Source organism: Bolinopsis microptera, chromosome 8 (genome assembly GCF_026151205.1).
Source record: "Bolinopsis microptera isolate Bmic1 chromosome 8, MBARI_Bmic_1.0, whole genome shotgun sequence".
Classification (NCBI taxonomy): Eukaryota; Metazoa; Ctenophora; class Tentaculata; order Lobata; family Bolinopsidae; genus Bolinopsis; species Bolinopsis microptera.
Window position 1 is genome coordinate 9,993,316 of NC_087079.1, and position 17,916 is coordinate 10,011,231.

At 38.9% G+C, this 17,916-nt stretch overlaps 2 protein-coding genes across 2 annotated transcripts in view; one reads left to right on the forward strand and one right to left on the reverse strand.

Annotated features, from left to right (window-relative positions):
- Positions 1-3,848, forward strand: part of LOC134819430 (uncharacterized) — a 30,463-nt gene extending 26,615 nt beyond the window's left edge. The window contains exons 26-35 of the mRNA XM_063829378.1: positions 2-164; positions 378-504; positions 659-766; positions 1,016-1,111; positions 1,335-1,452; positions 1,695-1,820; positions 2,037-2,233; positions 2,727-2,864; positions 3,040-3,253; positions 3,430-3,848. Of these exons, the coding sequence (XP_063685448.1) occupies positions 2-164; positions 378-504; positions 659-766; positions 1,016-1,111; positions 1,335-1,452; positions 1,695-1,820; positions 2,037-2,233; positions 2,727-2,864; positions 3,040-3,253; positions 3,430-3,515 (1,373 nt within the window). The 3' untranslated portion in view covers positions 3,516-3,848. The remainder of the gene's footprint in view (position 1; positions 165-377; positions 505-658; positions 767-1,015; positions 1,112-1,334; positions 1,453-1,694; positions 1,821-2,036; positions 2,234-2,726; positions 2,865-3,039; positions 3,254-3,429) is intronic.
- Positions 3,849-9,291: 5,443 nt separating this feature from the next.
- LOC134819619 (ATP-dependent RNA helicase DDX51-like) lies at positions 9,292-17,875 on the reverse strand. Its single transcript, XM_063829643.1, has 10 exons — positions 16,871-17,875; positions 16,605-16,750; positions 16,260-16,367; positions 15,656-15,817; positions 15,303-15,393; positions 14,927-15,138; positions 14,667-14,793; positions 10,260-10,359; positions 9,966-10,131; positions 9,292-9,746 (listed from the first exon to the last, which is right to left on the reverse strand). The coding sequence occupies exons 1-10, from the start codon at positions 17,781-17,783 to the stop codon at positions 9,594-9,596; spliced, it is 2,178 nt and encodes a 725-aa protein (XP_063685713.1). The 5' UTR covers positions 17,784-17,875; the 3' UTR covers positions 9,292-9,593.
- Positions 17,876-17,916: the final 41 nt, after the last annotated feature.

Here is a 17,916-nt window from a genome sequence, read left to right on the forward strand (position 1 = left end):
GGGATGGTGATCACGTGCTACGCGTGGTTAGGGAACTTCATGTTCATGTTGTTCTACTTCTTAAATGTAGTTTACATGGCGGAGAAAACTTCAGATCCCGTCCAACGGAAGATCTACGGTCTGGAAGGAAGACTGGTATCCAATATAGACAATATCATGGATAGGTAAATTCGTACTTTTTGTTCGTTCTGTGACTGTCAAGAATAAGTTAAGATTCTAAACGAATCGGAGATTGAGAAACTGTCAAAAGTCCACTTATTTAATGGTGGATCTACAAATCATATGATGAATAATTTCATAACGTCTGTTAACGCCCGCCCAACCCCCCCCCCCCCCCCCCCCCTGGCCCCCCATATTTTTTAACCGATTAATCTCAGGGGTCACGGAGGTTCGTATCTGTTCATGGCAACGTTAGCAGACTCTCTGTCTTACCACAAACACACAATGTTTGTCCTCCCTCTAATGCTCCTGTGTGTACTCCTCAACAGTATCGGCTCTATCCAGGTAGTCTAGGATCCTATCTTGAAACATGGGGTACAATGTACACATTACATACCAATACTCTTACTTAAAACTCCGTAGTTAACGAGGTACTTGTCACGTGTGCTCGTGACTGACCTCACTAAGCCACTATTGAGACTTACTCCCCCTTCACCAGGCAATTGTTGAAACTATGGCAACCTCCGTTTACGGTGCCGGATTCTTCCCCTTCTCCAGAATACCCTCCTGTTTCCTTGTTGCTGCCCTCTGTGCTCTCCTATCTCAGGTAATTTTCATATTCATACTCTTTTCAAAGGGAATCGGTACTATAAAAACTTATCATTTACAATTTCACCAGTGGTTGAGAGACAAATATACTAATATATAGTACCATATTTGCCGGCATTCTCGTAATAATCCACCATCATTTACAGTAACTCCTTTAACGCCATAATTGTTCAACAATTTATTTAACATTCCATACTTTGAGGAAAGTGAGGAACTTTCATTAAGTATAACTGATTATCTATAACAGGTGTACGCTCTGAACTCTGGATTTGGATTCTTCATGTACCAGATATTTGAGAGATTTGTGTACGGCTGGCCTGTACCTATCTTATCTGCGATCATGGTCAGTATTTTTATATAGGTCAATTTAAATATCCAAACACAGGGAATATTTCCTCCTAGCATGCTCCTAAAACCGCTAGGATCCATTTGGATTTTGGCGGGTCCTCATCAAAACGCCGGTCGCTGTCACAAACCTTCATTAGAGAAGCGTGTTTAACACAGGAATATTTCCCTTACCGTCCTCTGATCTAACTGTAATTTTCTGACTGTAACTTTATTATCAGGTGATAGCAGGAACGTGGGTATACAGCATGTACCGGCTAAATAACGCCATGTTTATGTACAGCATGCACCATCTCCACTACTACTGGATGTTTGTGTGGCCTTTCATCACTCCCATGGGTTAGTTAACATCATGTGAACTGGTGGGGAAGTAATTTGTTTTTGTACGTGACAGCGAACACGTGACAACTGACAGCGAATAACAAATTTGCGCGCAGCAGCCCTTGTCACGTGTCAAAACAAAATCGCAACATCCAACCAGCTGGTTTTGAGACAAAATCATGACCACTTTCTCAGTGGGTTGAACTATTTTGTTTGCAATCAATGAAATATTACACACTAAATTCAGCAATCTCCTGCAGGAATGATTGGAATGGCAGGGTTCAGAGGGTATCTAGAATACAGCAAGCTGCTAGATAACAAGTTACCTTACCTAGGATCACAATCTAGGGATTACACTGTCTCCCCAGCAGACGCTAATAACACCGGTGAGTTTACTTTCTAGAAATACTACAACACTTTCTAAAGATGTGTCACATCTTGACGTAGAGGTACAATATTTGGTGATCTAAGTAATAAGTTTCTATGTTATTTGGTAAGTAATTAGTAAATAATTATTAGGTAATAAGTAAGTTATTAGTATGTAATTGGTTAGTAATTAATAATTAATTTCACCTCCAGTGTGCTAAACAATTTCCCCTCAGAGGTGATGAAGTTATATCTAGTAGAGGCGTACTGGCCAGAGCCCATCCTTTATGTTTCCTGTGCAATCTACATCATGTACCTTGCTCCATTCATCTTTACTTTCACTCTTGTGGGTATTGTGAACTGTATCAGAGACTTCCCTTGTAAACCTATGTGCTATGACTTCTACGTGGAACCAGAGGAGGAAGTGGAAGAGGTGGGAAATCCTTGGTTATTTAACAGATTAAATAGTTTAAAATGCGACTTTTTAATTTGTACAGTCCTCTTTCTGCACGCATTTCGAAGGTCAACAACCCCTTTACTTCAAACTTGTATAAGTTTATGCCAATTGTAATTTTATTGTTAAAAGTAAATGTTAAGCTTTAAACTCAGTGAATGTTTAAACAGTCGCTAGGTTCCAGTGTTGTTGTTCTTAAACTTATTACAGGAGAATACTGTAACAGTAGATAAAGTGTTTTCCTAAATAAGAGCCAGGAGAATACTGTAATAGTAGATAAAGTGTTTTCCTAAATAAGAGCCAAGAGAATACTGTAATAGTAGATAAAGTGTTTTCCTAAATAAGAGCCATGGTGAAGGTACCATTTACCAAACAAGATAAACTGAAAATAATATTAAATATGTACTTCACCAAATCTTCGGTCTCATGGATGCTGATTGATTACTCCTTGTTTGAAATTTAATGTTACCAGGAAGGGTTGGTGATATCAAACATTGTACAAACACCTCGACAAGCTCTGGAAGCTAATGATGATGATAATGTCAGTATCGGGGGAATGTCAGTAAAGTTCTCCGATATTGACTCTGAACTTACCCCATCTGAATCGGAGGTGAGTTGTACTATTATAATACACTTTATGAGTGATTAACTTTATGATTAATCACTACGGTCAATGTTAGTAGTTCAGGGAAGTCTTGATTGAAATTGTCGGTTCATCAGCATTTAATAGGACTAATTACCACAAAATAAACTAATTAGTTAATTAAATAATTAACATTTTACAGGCGAGTGTGTATTCAGACTACACATCCGCCTCATCGGATGAGAACCCAGATGATCCGTTTAGCGTAAAACGTAAAGCAGCAAGGCGAGGTGAGAAGGCACTGATAGCGGAAGAGAAGGAAAGGAGGAGGTTGGAGGAGGAAGAGGAGGCGAGGAAAGAGGAAGAGGAGATAATGAGGAGACTAAGGGAGGAGAGGGTTGCTGAGGGGAGACGAGGTAAGTGGTTAAGCGAGTTGTTTTATGATGAGTTAAATTGTTTACTGTCGATAACATTTGATGTTAATTTGTTTTTTAGTCACTCAAATATAAATAATTTATATAATCAATAATTGTGACTAGCTCTGTCTAACTCTAAGTGTGTCTGATGTTTACTAAATTCCAAAATATTTCAGCTACACCAACACCTGAGCCCACCCCTGAACCGACTGTGATAGAAGATAAGGATGCTGAGGCAGATGATGAGGGTGACAAATCTTGAGATCCTCTTTTCGTGCTCAATCAGTGATTGGACCTTAATCAACCAAGACTCAAATCAGTTTGCAATGGCTCGATCAACCGACATAGTTTTCAATTTGTTTGCATTGTTATTTGATATAATATTATGTGATCGGGAAGTAGAGTGATGATTTATTTTCAGGATGTAAATTTTAAAACTATTTAGTTTCTTCGCTACAAAATTACAACAAATTGAGCCATCCATGGCCCCCATTTGAATTAATTGTATCTATAATTTTAGGATCAGCAGTTGATACGAATTTATGCGATTATCAAGTATTAATTGTTCGTGTTTTAAATATATTTCTGTTTTTGGAAAACGATTGTTTTCATTTTAGATAGGGACTGTTGCAAACTAAGGAAACTAAGATAGCTAAAGTGATTAAAACCTAAAAGACTGGCCTATCCAGCTCGCCATTTTTGAGATTCGAGCAAATGGAAGATGTTCAAAGGGCGCAGGATGTTCAGCTCGACATAATACCGGTGGAACTGGAAATTATTTCATAGGTCCTAAAATGACTCCTCCAGATCGAGTCTTAACCTTAAAAGCTTAAATTTGACATAACTCACTAGTTAAAGTGGCTTTGATACGTCGGGTTAGAACCTGTAAGAGTCTTAAGACTGGCATCCCCTTGTCATACGTTGTATGACCCGCCGCGCACGAAGTGCGCGGCTCCCCCTGTAGCGTCGAAGGGGTGGGGGCCGTAGGGGTCACCACGTGATACAAGCATCCCCGCGGCCGCCAATGCCATCCAGCTCGCCATTATTGAGATTCGAGCAAATCGAGGATGTTCAAAGCACAAAGTTAAGGGTGCAGGATGTTCAGCTCGACATAATACCGGTGGAAATTATTAATATTTCGTAGGTCCTAAAATGGGCTCTTACTAATTCGCTCGCCCAGAAATTATCACGCGACTTTGGTTTTTACGGTTTTGCAGGCTGCAGCAGAACAAAACGGTTTTACATAAACCCTAATCCCATGCATTTGCAACCCAAAGTACCCTAACTGTAAGTGTAACCCCGAAGCTATCCGCATAACTGATAATCATAATCCTAACTACAACCCGAGCCCTAAACAATCGAATTCGTGTTTTACTAGCCTGCCACGTGACCAAAACAGTTTTTTGTCTTTTCACAATGCCTTTTCACAATTCACAAGAATCTTCTTAAAATTTAAGGGCGAGCGATTTAGTCGAAGCGCATAAAATGACTCCTCCAAATCCAGTCTTAAAGTTAACCTTAAATTAGAGATAACTCACTAGCTGAAGTAACTCTGATAGTGATATGTTGGTATTTAGGATTAGGACCTGTATAATAAGCGGTAGGCCTCAAGGTCACCATTCTTGAGATTCGAGCAAGTCGAGGATGTTCAAAAGTTGTATACCTCTGGCTCTTTTCAATTTTTGGATTTTAGAAACCGAAGAAATTAAGGTACGATCATAAATCGGGTGGGCGACAGTTGACCCCCGACAATATAATTTAATACAATTAACCCTAACCCTAACAGTAACTCTATAAACCCAAACCCTAACAGTAACCTTAACCCTAACCTTACCTGGGGACCTCAGGCTATCATCATCATGTTCATAAACATAGCCGAATAGAGATTCGGCGGAATGACAGACTGAGCGCCACCCAGTAAACCCTAACCATAACCCTAACGGCCTAACCCTAATCCTAACCCACCCTAACACTAACGACGGGGGGGGGGGGGCAATGGCATAAAATGGCATAAAATGGAGACTTTTTCTATGGAGAAAATGGAAAAACCCATGAGTAATTGTCCATTTTCTCCATTTTATGCCATGAATTTTGTCTTCGAAATTTCATCTTTAACACAATTTAACACCTAAATTGGACATCACAACATGTTTATTTACGCTTACTAGGGCGTAACAAGCTTATGAAAGCTCATAGTACTATAGTAGGCTACTAGATGCTTATACTAGGTTAGTAGAGGCACACTTCAGGCAAACTCATAATTACTCAAGCCTAGTGTTAAGTTATTTCTACAGGCTTCAGCAGGAGTGAGTAATAGGGGAGAGTAATATGCACTGAGAAGTGAGACCTACATCCTCGAAAGTCGAAACAAGCTCGCACTGCAAAGGGGAGGCCTACCTTCCGAGATCGCATCACCAGGGGGAAACCAAATTTGTGTATCGAGGGGTAGGTGTAGACTTCGATAAACCGAAAAACCAAAAAAATATTTTCGGCTAATAATGAAGAGGGTAGCATGAAACGTAGAGAAAAGTGGTTTTTAGAAAAACTTTGAAAAATTTTGACTTATAAAATTTTCGGCCCGAGTCATTCTCGATACGTACCTCTCGTATCGAGAGCTCCCGATTCCGAGCTCGTGTTGCAAAGGGGAGGCCTGCCTTCCGAGATCGCATTACCAGGGGGAAGAGTCGAGTCCAAAATTGTGTACCGAGCGGTAATTTTCTAAGTCAAAATTTTTCAAAGTTTTTCTGAAAAAAACTTTTCTCCACGTTTATGCTACCTTCCTTGGTAATGTTGCCTTTAGTAAATTTCAGAAAGTTTGGATGAAGAGCAAGATTTCAGTCCAAAAGAAGATCAAAATCTACAACGCACAAGTAGTCTCTATTCTACTCTACAACTGCAACTCCTGGGCTGCACCACTAGCTTCGTTGAATGAACTTGATATTGCTCATCGCAAACACCTCCGAAGAATCCTCAACATCAGATGGCCTACTGGGGTTATTTCTAATGAGGCACTCTATGCTCGTTGTTATGTCACTCCCTTGTCTGTGAGAGTCTCTAAGTTTCGATGGAGAATGTTAGGACATATCTTAAGAGGACAGGAAGACTCACCAGCATACACCTCTATGTTATTTGCTATAAATTCTGATATTTTTATGGAAGGGAGACGGGGTAGACCATGTTTAAACTTATTAGATGTTATTAGAAAAGACTTGACTAGTAGAAATCTTGATATTAGACTTAAGAATTTGACTGATTTCGAAGACCTTAGATTTTTGGCTTTAGATAGGGAGGAATGGAAGAAGTTAGAAGATGGTTGATGTTTTTGTTTTCTTTTTTATGCGTTTTGATATCTATAAGGTGCCTAGGATGCTCTTTTAAAGAGATATTTCGTACTTTGAAAGATTTACTACTACTACTACTACTACTTATGCTACCTTGTTCATTATAAGCCGAAAATATTTTTTCGGTCAAAATTTTTCAAATTGTTTCTGAAAACCGCTTTTCTCCACGTTTCATGCTACCCTGTTCATTATTTGCCGAAAATATTTTTTCGGTTTTTCGAAGTCCACACCTTCCCCTCGATTCACAATTTTGGACTAGAGGTAATGCAATCTCGGAAGGCAGGCCTCCCCTTTGCAACACGAGCTCGGAATCGGGAGCTCTCGATACAGGAGGCACGTATCGAAAATGACTCGGACCGAACATTTTCTAAGTCAACTTTTTTCAAAATTTTTCAAAGTTTTTCTAAAAACCACTTTTCTCCATGTTTCATTATTGGCCGAAAATATCTTTTTTTTAAATAATTTTTCTCGAAATTCTAAATTTTTCAGGTTTTCAATGGCATAAAATGGCATAAAATGGCATAAAATGGAGACTATTTCTATGGAGAAAATGGAAAAACCTATGAGTAATTCTCCATTTTCTCCATTTATGCCATTGGCCCCCCCCCCCCCACACTAACCCTAACCCTAACCCGATCAATTGACCTCAGTGTAATTACATGTAATGGGGGGTCAATTGTCGTACTAAGTCCTAGATTTCGCGACAATTGACCCCAGTGTAATTAAATAGGGGGTCGGTTGTCGGGGGGTCAATTGTCCGGGGGGTCAATTTTCGATGGCCGGTCAATTGTCGTACTAAACCCTAGATTTCGAGACAATTGGCCCCAGTGTAATTACATAGGGCCAGGGGGGCCGGGGGGGTCAATTGTTGCGGTACCGATAAATAAATCACACTGCCAACTGCTGGCAAGCATGACCGTCAACCAGATTATTTTTAATTTTATTGATTTCTTATAATATAGTTATTGAAATTTAAATGTGTCAGCACATCGGAACGTAGGCTAATTATATTCCCTGAGTTAGCTGTGCCAAAAATCATTGGCTTACTTTTTAGTTATCAATTAACAGATTCCGATCAAACAATCAGCCAAACTTTAGTACTTGTTATGTTCCGTAATCTCTATAATAAATACTGCTGTGGATACGATCGTCTTGAAGAGGAAGTGATACCACTCAAGAGGATGTCTCGGCACTGTCCCCCACCAACAACACAACCTTTCAGGACTAACCGATGGTACGCTTCATTGGAGACACCACCACCTGGCGTCGTGACACCATCACCAATGCCACCTCTAGGTGGTGAAGTGAGCGTCCTAACCCAGGCCTGCTTCCCTCAACCACCTGCCCCAACTTGGAATCCAATACCGGCGAATCAAGGAAGTTTCGTCTGTTTCACTCAGCAACAAAACGGGGGTTTGTCCAGTAACACCCTCCATTACAACACACCGTACCAGTATTACTACCAGCAGAGTACTTTGAGAGCAGCTGGATACTCAGAGCAAGGACGGGTTATTGGTAATCCTCTCGTCGGAGGAGGAGCACAAACACACAGACATGCAAACACACAAACATCTCTCAGTCCTGCAGCACAGCAGTTCGTGCCTAACAGTAACAGAGGGGGTATTCCTTATAACAACCCCTACTTTGATATGAATAACATGAGGTATCAGATGTCAGGGCTAGGAGGGTATGGAGGTGGCTGTCCTGGCAACCCTTTCCTTACTCCTAACCACTTCACTCAGCCTTATAATACCAACACGTTCAACCCGTATCAGAGGCAAGACAAGAAGAATAACGTACACACCAACACTACACTACACCTCACTAACAGTACTAATATGTCACGTGACCATAACAACAAGTCACGTGACCATGGCAACAAGTCACGTGACCAGGGGACGGAAACTACACTAGTGCTGGGGTCTAAGAAGAGGAATAGAGCTCAGAAACTTCCTGTTAAACGACCTACAGAACACCTGGCAGCTCCTGGAGCGGAGAGAACTGAGGAGGTAAAGCAGAGAGAAGGTACTGAGAGACAGCAGAGTGAGGGAGCTGTGGAGACTGGACAGGGAGAGGACGGGACACTGCAGCTCAATGTGGAAGAGCAGCTTGTTCTGGAGATTAAAGTTCAAAACTCAGGCGAAATGATCTTGGATTCCATGAGAGAAGGTCCAGCTGAAATGATATCTCAGGAGCAAGTGAAAAGTGACTCATCTGATAACAGTTCAACACGGAGCATATCACGAGATCTTACAAAACAGCCTACATTCGCTCAGGTCTTGTCCATGTCGATTGATCAAGCAGTGGATTCGCCCATCAGAACAACAAGCATCGAGGAAATCTTCACAGAACAACAAAACAAACCAAAAGAATCTGACGAACATGAAACCAAGGGATCACCCACAACTAAGCAAGCACAGAAACCCCTAACACCTCTGTCACCCGGACCCCTAACACCTCTAACACCTCTGTCACCTGGGTTTGAGTGGTGCGAGGAGTATGAATATGAACTTGTTGATCATATCGAGCATGAGATGGTCGAGGAGGAGGACGCTTTGGAGATTGATCTGAATTTTGAGTTAGACAGCCCTCAGTCGGTCAACTCACCTGTTTCTACCGAGTAAATGTTTTCTGGGTATTTCTTGTAGGGGTTTCAGGAATTTATTTAATTATATAGTGGCTATTCATACATTGTTTCCTAAAAATGTTTTTTAGTCGATTAAAATTTTGACACATTGTTTGAGTATTGTAAAAATAATAGTTCATGACAAACATGATTAAATAATCTAATCTTGACAGAAAATCCATCAAACCTATTTCCCGATAAAACTATAAAAAGTTAAAACAATTTTAATAAGTTAAATAAAAATCACCTATAACGCTATCACGCAGCTAAAAACAAACGAAAGATGTGCGCTACACTTCTGTTTTCAAATTTAGAGCTAACTTTTAGTCCAACATTCTATTAAGATAGCAGACATGATTAAGAGATAAGAAGTTTACTTTTTTCCCTTAGACTTAAGTCTAATTTCCAGTCTTTGCAAGCAATCTTGATAATTTTCAGATAACTCAGCTATAGAGTCATCAGAAATCTTCATCTCGCTGGCTCTAGTGTTTCCTGCTTTCTTCAGCAGTTGATGGAAATGTCGAATCTGAAAATGAAAATTAGTAGTTTTTCAGTTAACATTCTTATCTGATAACTGTTCAAAAATTCTGCTGTGATTGTATGAAAATGAGCTAACATTTTTTATGTAGGCGAGCTATTTGCCGTTACATTTCTGGTCTGAAAGGCTTCTCTCTAGAGAGAGAGAGAGAGCATGAACAATTATGTACAAACTGATAAGTTAATGACACTAATGTGCTCATATTACCTCTTCATATCTGACGAGCGTGTAAGCGTAACCCACTTTTCCTGCACGTGCAGTTCGTCCCACGCGGTGCACATAAGTCTGCACGTGCGCAGGCACATCGTAGTTGATCACATGATCTACCAAACTAATGTCCATACCACGTGCCAAGGAGTCTGAACACACTAATCTGGAAAATGGAGGTTTTGGTGATAATTAGCTGCAACACGTTTTAAGAAAATGGTAACAGCATTCTTAATCTTTAAAATTTCCTAACTTACTAAATTTTTTAAATGCAGTTATTTTTCTGTTACTCACAGTTGAATATTGCCGAGAGAAAAGTCCCTCATAACTTTATTTCTCTGTTGGACTGAGAGAGTAGATGAGTACTCTGCAACTTTAATTCCACCAAATTCCTCTGTAATTAAATGATGTAAATTATACAATTAGTTAAGTAATACAAATAAGTTTAATTTAATGAATCCACCACAGTTTAAAGGACCAGTTAACTGAAAAAAAAGTTATCCTCATATTTTGACAGATTGTGACAAATAGCAAACTAAGCAACGAGTCGAAATTCCTAAATCTCTAACTGCTGTCTAACGCGTGTAAATAGCGTTTGTATTATTTTGGCGATGACGTCACGAAGTCCCTTGCGCGCACAGAGGAGCTCGTGAGAATGTATTTTATAGGTAGAAAATGGACATAATACAATGTTTTTCCCCGAATAACTCGAAAAGTAAGTAATTTAGGGTACATGTTGCTTCATAAGTTGTATATAAACATGGCCATTCTGCACAATTTACACACATTCAAAAACCTTTAGGGCCTTCATAGCCCAATTTACCAGATATCCATAGTTTTGCATGATTTCTGGAACCGAAAATCAGTTTTTCGCCAATAACTGAAAAAGTAAGCCCTTTCAGGCATATGTTTGTTCGTAAGTCATATATTAATATGCTAATTGCGGTTCTTTTGCACCCTGTCTAAAGACTCTATCACAATCCTATCGAAAATGGGCTCAGCATCACGCCCAAAATGGTTTTTGGCGAATTTCTCGAAAAGTAACGATTTTAGGCCATGTGTTGCTCAATAACTCCTATATAAACATGCATATGCGGCTTCGTTTAAGCTTATTTTGAAGTCTCTACGACCTTCAGAAGCAAGGGGTCGGTTACCTTGGGTCAATATGGGCGTGGCCCTCCTGGGTTTTCTCCACTGTCAAAAAAATGTCTCCAAACGAAAATCGTTTATTCATACCTTCGGAAAGGTCTGTGCAAAGTTTCGTGATTATCTGAACATTTACAGGTTCATAAATGTCCATAAATGACTAGACTACACAACTTTAGAGTTAACTTTAGAGAAACTCATAAGTCATTTATCTCAAATTAAGCTGTTAGTGTCCATGATCAACCTATGGCGACAATGTTTTACGTGAAATGTAAAAATCAGGAGTAATATAAAAAGTGTATTTTTAGATTAAAGTGCTAGCTCATAGTTTTAGAATTGTATAGATTAACGTATAGGCAACACCGTAGTGCGCAATAGAAAACTCAGTTCGTGCTCCGAAACGGATTCTTTCACCGTCAGCCAAAACTGTGGCGGGAGAGGCTGTGCAACCTGTCCCCAACTGTTCAACTCCAACGAAGTTATCACTGTCAATGGTTTGGATTTAACTCTGGATTTCCGGTTGACATGTAAGGACAGCAATATAATTTATGTCGCCCAATGCCAAATTTGTAATAAACTTCCCCAGAGCCTAAAAGACGACACCTATTTCGGCCAAACGGTTTCTCCATTTCATATCAGAATGAATGGACACAGAAACAAGTTTAAAATTGATAATGAATTGTCATTTGAGAAGTCGGCACTTGCCATGCATTGTTTTCTAGCGCATAAATCTGATTTCACTATGGGAGTTTTTAAATTAGGTGTAGTAAGAAAAGTCCGACCAACAGCACTTGATAGAGAAGAGAGCATTCTTATTTCAAAATTTAGAACTAATATTTTTGGGTTAAATAGGATTGTAGTTACTCGCTGAATAATCTGTTATGCTCTGTTGTCCATTCTACCTAGCACATTGAGCTCTTTAGTAAAGTTTCAGATTAAAATCTGTTTGAATTTTCAAGTTGTTAACTTTTAAATTGCTTTCATTAGTCTAACCTAATTTTATTTTTATAGGCTAGTGATGTAAATATACGAAGAATTCACCTATATTTGTGCTGTCTTACTATGTGTCCAAACCAAATTGATAGATTAACGTTGGTCGTTTAACCATCTAACAATCGATCGTGCCGTAATATATGGCCAAAGAATAATAGGGTCTTGGAAATTCTATAGTTGTTCAGTGGGTCGATTGACTGAACACGTTTGCACTTGGTATTTAAACTTACCAGTAGTTTATTTATGTTATGTACCGACGATAATGCAATTAGGATAACAACTAGGTAAGCCGTAAGTCTAATTCAAAACACACCGCACACCGTACACTCAAATCAGTATTTGTATTTGGTAGACCGGGTACTTTGGCGGGAATTCTGTTCCCACGGCACAGTTCTGATAGAAGCTACTTCTACTAATGGTCCCAGAGGAACGGCTGTAAAGTAGCCAGACTTCTTGTCTCCTGTACTGGCTGACAGATTCGGATTAAGGGGGGGGGCCAATGGATATTTTTTTGTGAAACTTGATTTCGAGATAGTAGTTGACCAACAAACAAAGACCAGTGACCGAACTTTTGAGGGGGTCCCGGACCCCAACCGCCAAACGGTGCGCACAGGGCAGCCACGCCCATATTTGGTCCAAATTAGGCCCAATTTAGCCAAATACCCTGAACATGCCCAAAACCAAGGTTTATGGTGCTCTACTCGTAGCTAGTGGTCTCCTGAACTCGTATATGAAATTTCATCAAGATTGGACGAAAAATGACTGAGTTATGAGCCAAAAACCATATGCCCATATTTGGGCATACGCACCAAATTTGGTAGATTTCGGCCCATAAATTGGCCAAATATCAATATTTTTGAATGAAACTTACTTTATATGAAAGGTAAGCATAAACTACATATTATCTGTAAGTTATAGCTTAATATCTGTTTAAATGTGGATACTAAGGCGAAAAAACCACAAAAAATGAACTAAATTGCCCATATCTCGGTTCGCGATATTTGCGGAATTGATCTCATTAAAATTGTAACAACTCAATCAGTTTTCAAAATTTTTGCATGAAATTTTCGTAATCGACTCGAAATTGCATTTCCACCTTATTTTAAATACGGATTTTTGATTTAGGCCTCCAAAAAAATTTGGCGGCCAAATTCCAAAATTATCTCACAAAAATTCAGAATTTGGCCGCCAAATTTTTTTGGAGGCCTTAATCAAAAATCCGTATTTAAAATAAGGTGGAAATGCGATTTCGAGTCGATTCCGAAAATTTCATGCAAAAATTTTGAAATCTGATTGAGTTGTTACAATTTTAATGAGATCAATTCCGCAAATATCGCGAACCGAGATATGGGCAATTTAGTTCATTTTTTGTGGTTTTTTCGCCTTAGTATCCACATTTAAACAGATATAAAGCTATAACTTACAGATAATATGTAGTTTAGGCTTACCTTTCATATAAAGTAAGTTTCATTCAAAAATATTGATATTTGACCAATTTATGGGACGAAATCTACCAAATTTGGTGCGTATGCCCAAATATGGGCATATGGTTTTTGGCTCATAACTCAGTCATTTTTTGTCCAATCTTGATGAAATTTCATATACGAGTTCAGGAGACCACTAGCTACAAGTAGAGCACCATAAACCTTGGTTTTGGGCATGTTCAGGGTGTTTGGCTAAATTGGGCCTAATTTGGACCAAATATGGGCGTGGCTGCCATGCGCGCACCGTTTGGCGGTTGGGGTCCGGGACCCCCTCAAAAGTTCGGTCACTGGTCTTAGTTTGTTGGTCAATTGCTATCTCGAAATCAAGTTTCACAAAAAATACCCATTGGCCCCCCCCCTTAAAGTTAGAAATTTCGCTATGCTATAAATATAATTGCTCTCGGAATTGAACAAACTCGTACTTATCTAGATCCTTTCTAAATTCGTTATTATTATTAGAGTTCGTTATTATTATTAGAGTTTCATGGATTGGGGAAAAATAATCGGTACAGTCTCCCTGCTTGTGTAATTAAGCAATGAAAACAATCCAAAATTATCACATATGACATAAGTTGTAATAGCAGAAACTTTCTAACCGTACATTCACCCGCCACTGTCCAAGAACCTATATCACTGTTTAAAATCATGACGTGAGCACTGTACATCCAATCAGCTATTCCTTTAGTTAGGATGATAGCCAAAACTATAAGGATTTTGGAGAACTAGGGTAATAGTCATAATTCTAAAATTTGAGTGTTTTAATGACAACAATAAACATTTGCAACGTATTACGCTATGCCAGCGCGCACTGAGGGACTTCGTGACGTCACGAGGCCACAGCTTATTATTGCAATAACACGCGTTACACGTACGCTAGAGAGTTGGTTCTTTCGGCGATACGATTCTTTACCAGTTTGTCACAGCTGATTTAAATCTTAGCCAAATTGGAGACTACAAATTTTTCAGTTAACTGGTCCTTTAAAATAGAAAGTCATGAGACCTTTGCAACTGTTATGATGGTCTAGAATTAATGTAATGTTAATTTGTCCCTGTATTTAATAAGTGTTCCTTTACTAACCAGTTAGAATAGCAAGGCGGTGGGAAGTATCAACAGAACTTGCAAAACACAGTACGTGTTTTAGCTTATTGACAAGGTGGATTAGTACTAGGGCTTTGTCCTCTAGCTGACATCGTATCTGGTTTTGCTGTAAAAATAAATTGTAAGAAACGAGAATTTAAACTATGGTTTAAGTGCGACAAAATATTCAATCTTTCAGTAGAAAGTAGTTGCAGCAGAAAATAACTTTAAAAAATTTTAGGAGATTCCAGATTACTAACCACGAGTGTGCTAGGTAACGTGTATTTGCCCCCACAACTATACAATTTAGGTTTATACATCTGTAAAGGTGCCAGTTTGGAGGGGTCGTGAGTAACAGTAGCTGAGAATAACAACTTCTGTAAGGGCAGGGCAGGTTCAGAGAGTTGTGAGACACTGAGGGGAGTGTTGGGAGTGTAGCGGCGTGTTCGTACTACTGGCTGCATTGGGTGTCCTGGAGAGAGGATCAGGATTGTTTCATGGTCAACTGCATGACTAACTCATGCATGTTTATAAGAACATTTTCATAACTTTAAGTTTGCCTTGCCAAAATTTCAATTTTAAAAATTATGACCTTGAGTAAGATAAATAATAATATAAGAAAGAAGGGTAACTTACTGTTCGGGTCAGGGTTGTACACAGTTTTATAAAGTGAAGGTAGCCAATCTTGGTAAGTTTGATTCAACAAGGTGTCCATTTCGTCAATAACCTGGGAGGGAGCGTTAATAAAAACTGCAGTCCAACATTTATAATTGCTTTGAGGTGATATTATAAAACAGCATAAATTATAATTACGAATAAACTCTTTTTGGTTTGCATAATATGATGAAAAAGTTTAAAGAATGAGAACCTATCTAAGAAATTAGCCCACCCTTTTGGCTTCTCCCTGTAAAATACTGGTGCTTAGAAATTAAAATCTGAATAAAACATCAATAAATCACATTTCTCGGAAAGACAAACAGCGCATTTACCAAGAATCGAAGGTTTTGTAGAGTAAAGAGTTTGGTGTCCCTAAGATGATTAACGAGTCGACCAGGGGTTGTGACCGCTACATGAGCAAGACATGAACCCTGGTCTGTGAACATGTTCTTCTGTTCCGTTGGGAATGTGTCCTTTCCGGACAGCAGCACAACCTGAACATATGATCATTTGTTCAGTCTAGGAATGTTTAAATTAGATGTAATTTACTAGTATTTCACGTCCTAAAGAGTTGTTTGTTTGGACAGCTTACTGCTTACATAATATGCGCTCTTGAATTCTCAGAATTGCTCAATCTGAAGTCATAATATCATGCCGTCAGATCAATAGAACCACGTTTGCGCGCGAAATATGCGCGTGCGTATTGCTAACTTAATACAGAATAATACTGAAAACTAGCAATCATCAAGACCTCTTTCCTGCTTCTTTAGAAAGTGTACGTACGCGTAGTTTACCGGAATCGAAATAGTCACAGTTTAGCGATTAACATAAATCATTAGATTCGAGAATGATATGATTACGAGACGAAACTGAATTAAGAATGTTATCATAATCGACGAAGTTAAATCAGAACCCTCAGAATGTTCGTAGACTGACCTTAATTAGTTTGTTGAAGTTGTTAAAAACTTGTTTCACTTGATTCGCCAGATTCTTTGTAGGTACCACGACTATAGCTTGTAGCATTGGTGGTAACTTGTATAGACACTGCGTATAAATAGCAACTTTTAGAGCGTTGATAATGAAGTTTGAAGGCTTCCGATTCTACAAAAATTGTCAAATTTTGTAGGAAAGCCTTTGATTTGATATATTCAAGAGTCAAGACACTGACTTAACAAACCGAACTTCCCTACAAATATCAATTATCAGCAGTACACGTCTCCACGGGGCAAGAAGAATTATGGCAGATAAAGGAAATAGAACTAAGTTGTGTACTCAACAAACCTGAACAAGAGACAGTACATACACTAGAGTTTTACCAGAGCCCGTGGGAGCAGACACACAGATATCAGTTGGAGGAGTAAGATGTCGAGTTAGCAGGGTGGTTTTCTGACATCCAGATAGTATGTCTGGGATTATCTGACTCTGTACTGAAATAATTCACATTTTATTTCTCAATATGTCATGGAGTGCTGTTATTGTACACGCAATGAACTTATTTTGGTGTTTCATTGGTTAAAACTTTCTGAGATAAGAACTATATTACCAACCAGGGAATAAAGCGTTGATTTCCATAGACGCTAGTACATCGACAAGGGATTCATCCAGCAAACCAAAGTCTGCTAAAGTGCAAACGTTTTCAAACTCTGGGTCCACGATCTCACAATTAACAATCCAATCAGGCAGATCACGTTTAACGTGTTTCGCTTTCTGTAGAGTCTTGTGTCTACCCAAAATGGTCCATTCTTCTTCTTCTTCTTCTTTCTCTACATTTGCTTCTTCTGTTTCTTCTTCTACCTTTGATTCAACTGTATCCTCCTCAATGGTTTCGGGATAATCAGTTACAACGGCACCATTCGTTTCTTCACACACTTGTTCAGAGACAACTCCAGAACTTGTTTCTTCACTTACTTCCTTCTCCAAAACTTCGACAACACGTTCTCTCTTCTTTTTCTTTCTCTTCTTTTTAGGTGAAGTTTCGTTATCAGCAACGTCACCACTTTCTGGTTTTTCGTTTAAAGTATCGACAACAGAATTAATCATCTCCTGAGGTTTACTGATGTCCAATGATATTTCATTATCTTTATCAGCTACTTCAATATCATGTTTCTTCTTTTTCTTCTTTCGCTTCTTTTTTGGCTCAGATTCTTCACTCTCGCCATTTATGGTTCCAATTTCCTCTTCTTCCATTCTCGAACATCCTTGTTGGATAGAACTATCTTCAGCAACTTTCTTCTTTTTTCTCTTGGGTTTAACAGCTTCATTTTCGCCTGCCCCGCTTACTTTTCTTCTTTTCTTAGGATGCTTTTTAGTACCATTTGACGACAACACATCTGATAACTCGGCCACATTTTTGGTAGGCTGTTTCTGTTTGGCAGCTATTTTCTGTTTTAATGCCTCTAATCTCTGTTGTGATGTTGTCTCATTCTGTTCGACAGTGTCCTCGAATCTAGCAAAGAACATTCTGGAAAAAGCACTGATTATATCTACTGTGAATGTAACTTGTAATTTTATATGATCAATTTCTAAGATCTTATTGATAGAATTTTAAAAGGATCGCATTATCAGAGTGCAAGTGTAAGGTAATTAATGTCGC

Bases quoted from the DNA above. Each gene is read 5' to 3' on its own strand.
- LOC134819619 (XM_063829643.1), bottom strand. From the start codon at position 17,783: ATGTTCTTTGCTAGATTCGAGGACACTGTCGAACAGAATGAGACAACA. The intron at 16,751-16,870 runs GTTGGTAATATA...GAATTATTTCAG, and splicing joins AATCAACGCTTTATTCCCTG to TACAGAGTCAGATAATCCCA. The intron at 16,368-16,604 runs GTTTGTTGAGTA...ATTTATACGCAG, and splicing joins ATGTACTGTCTCTTGTTCAG to TGTCTATACAAGTTACCACC.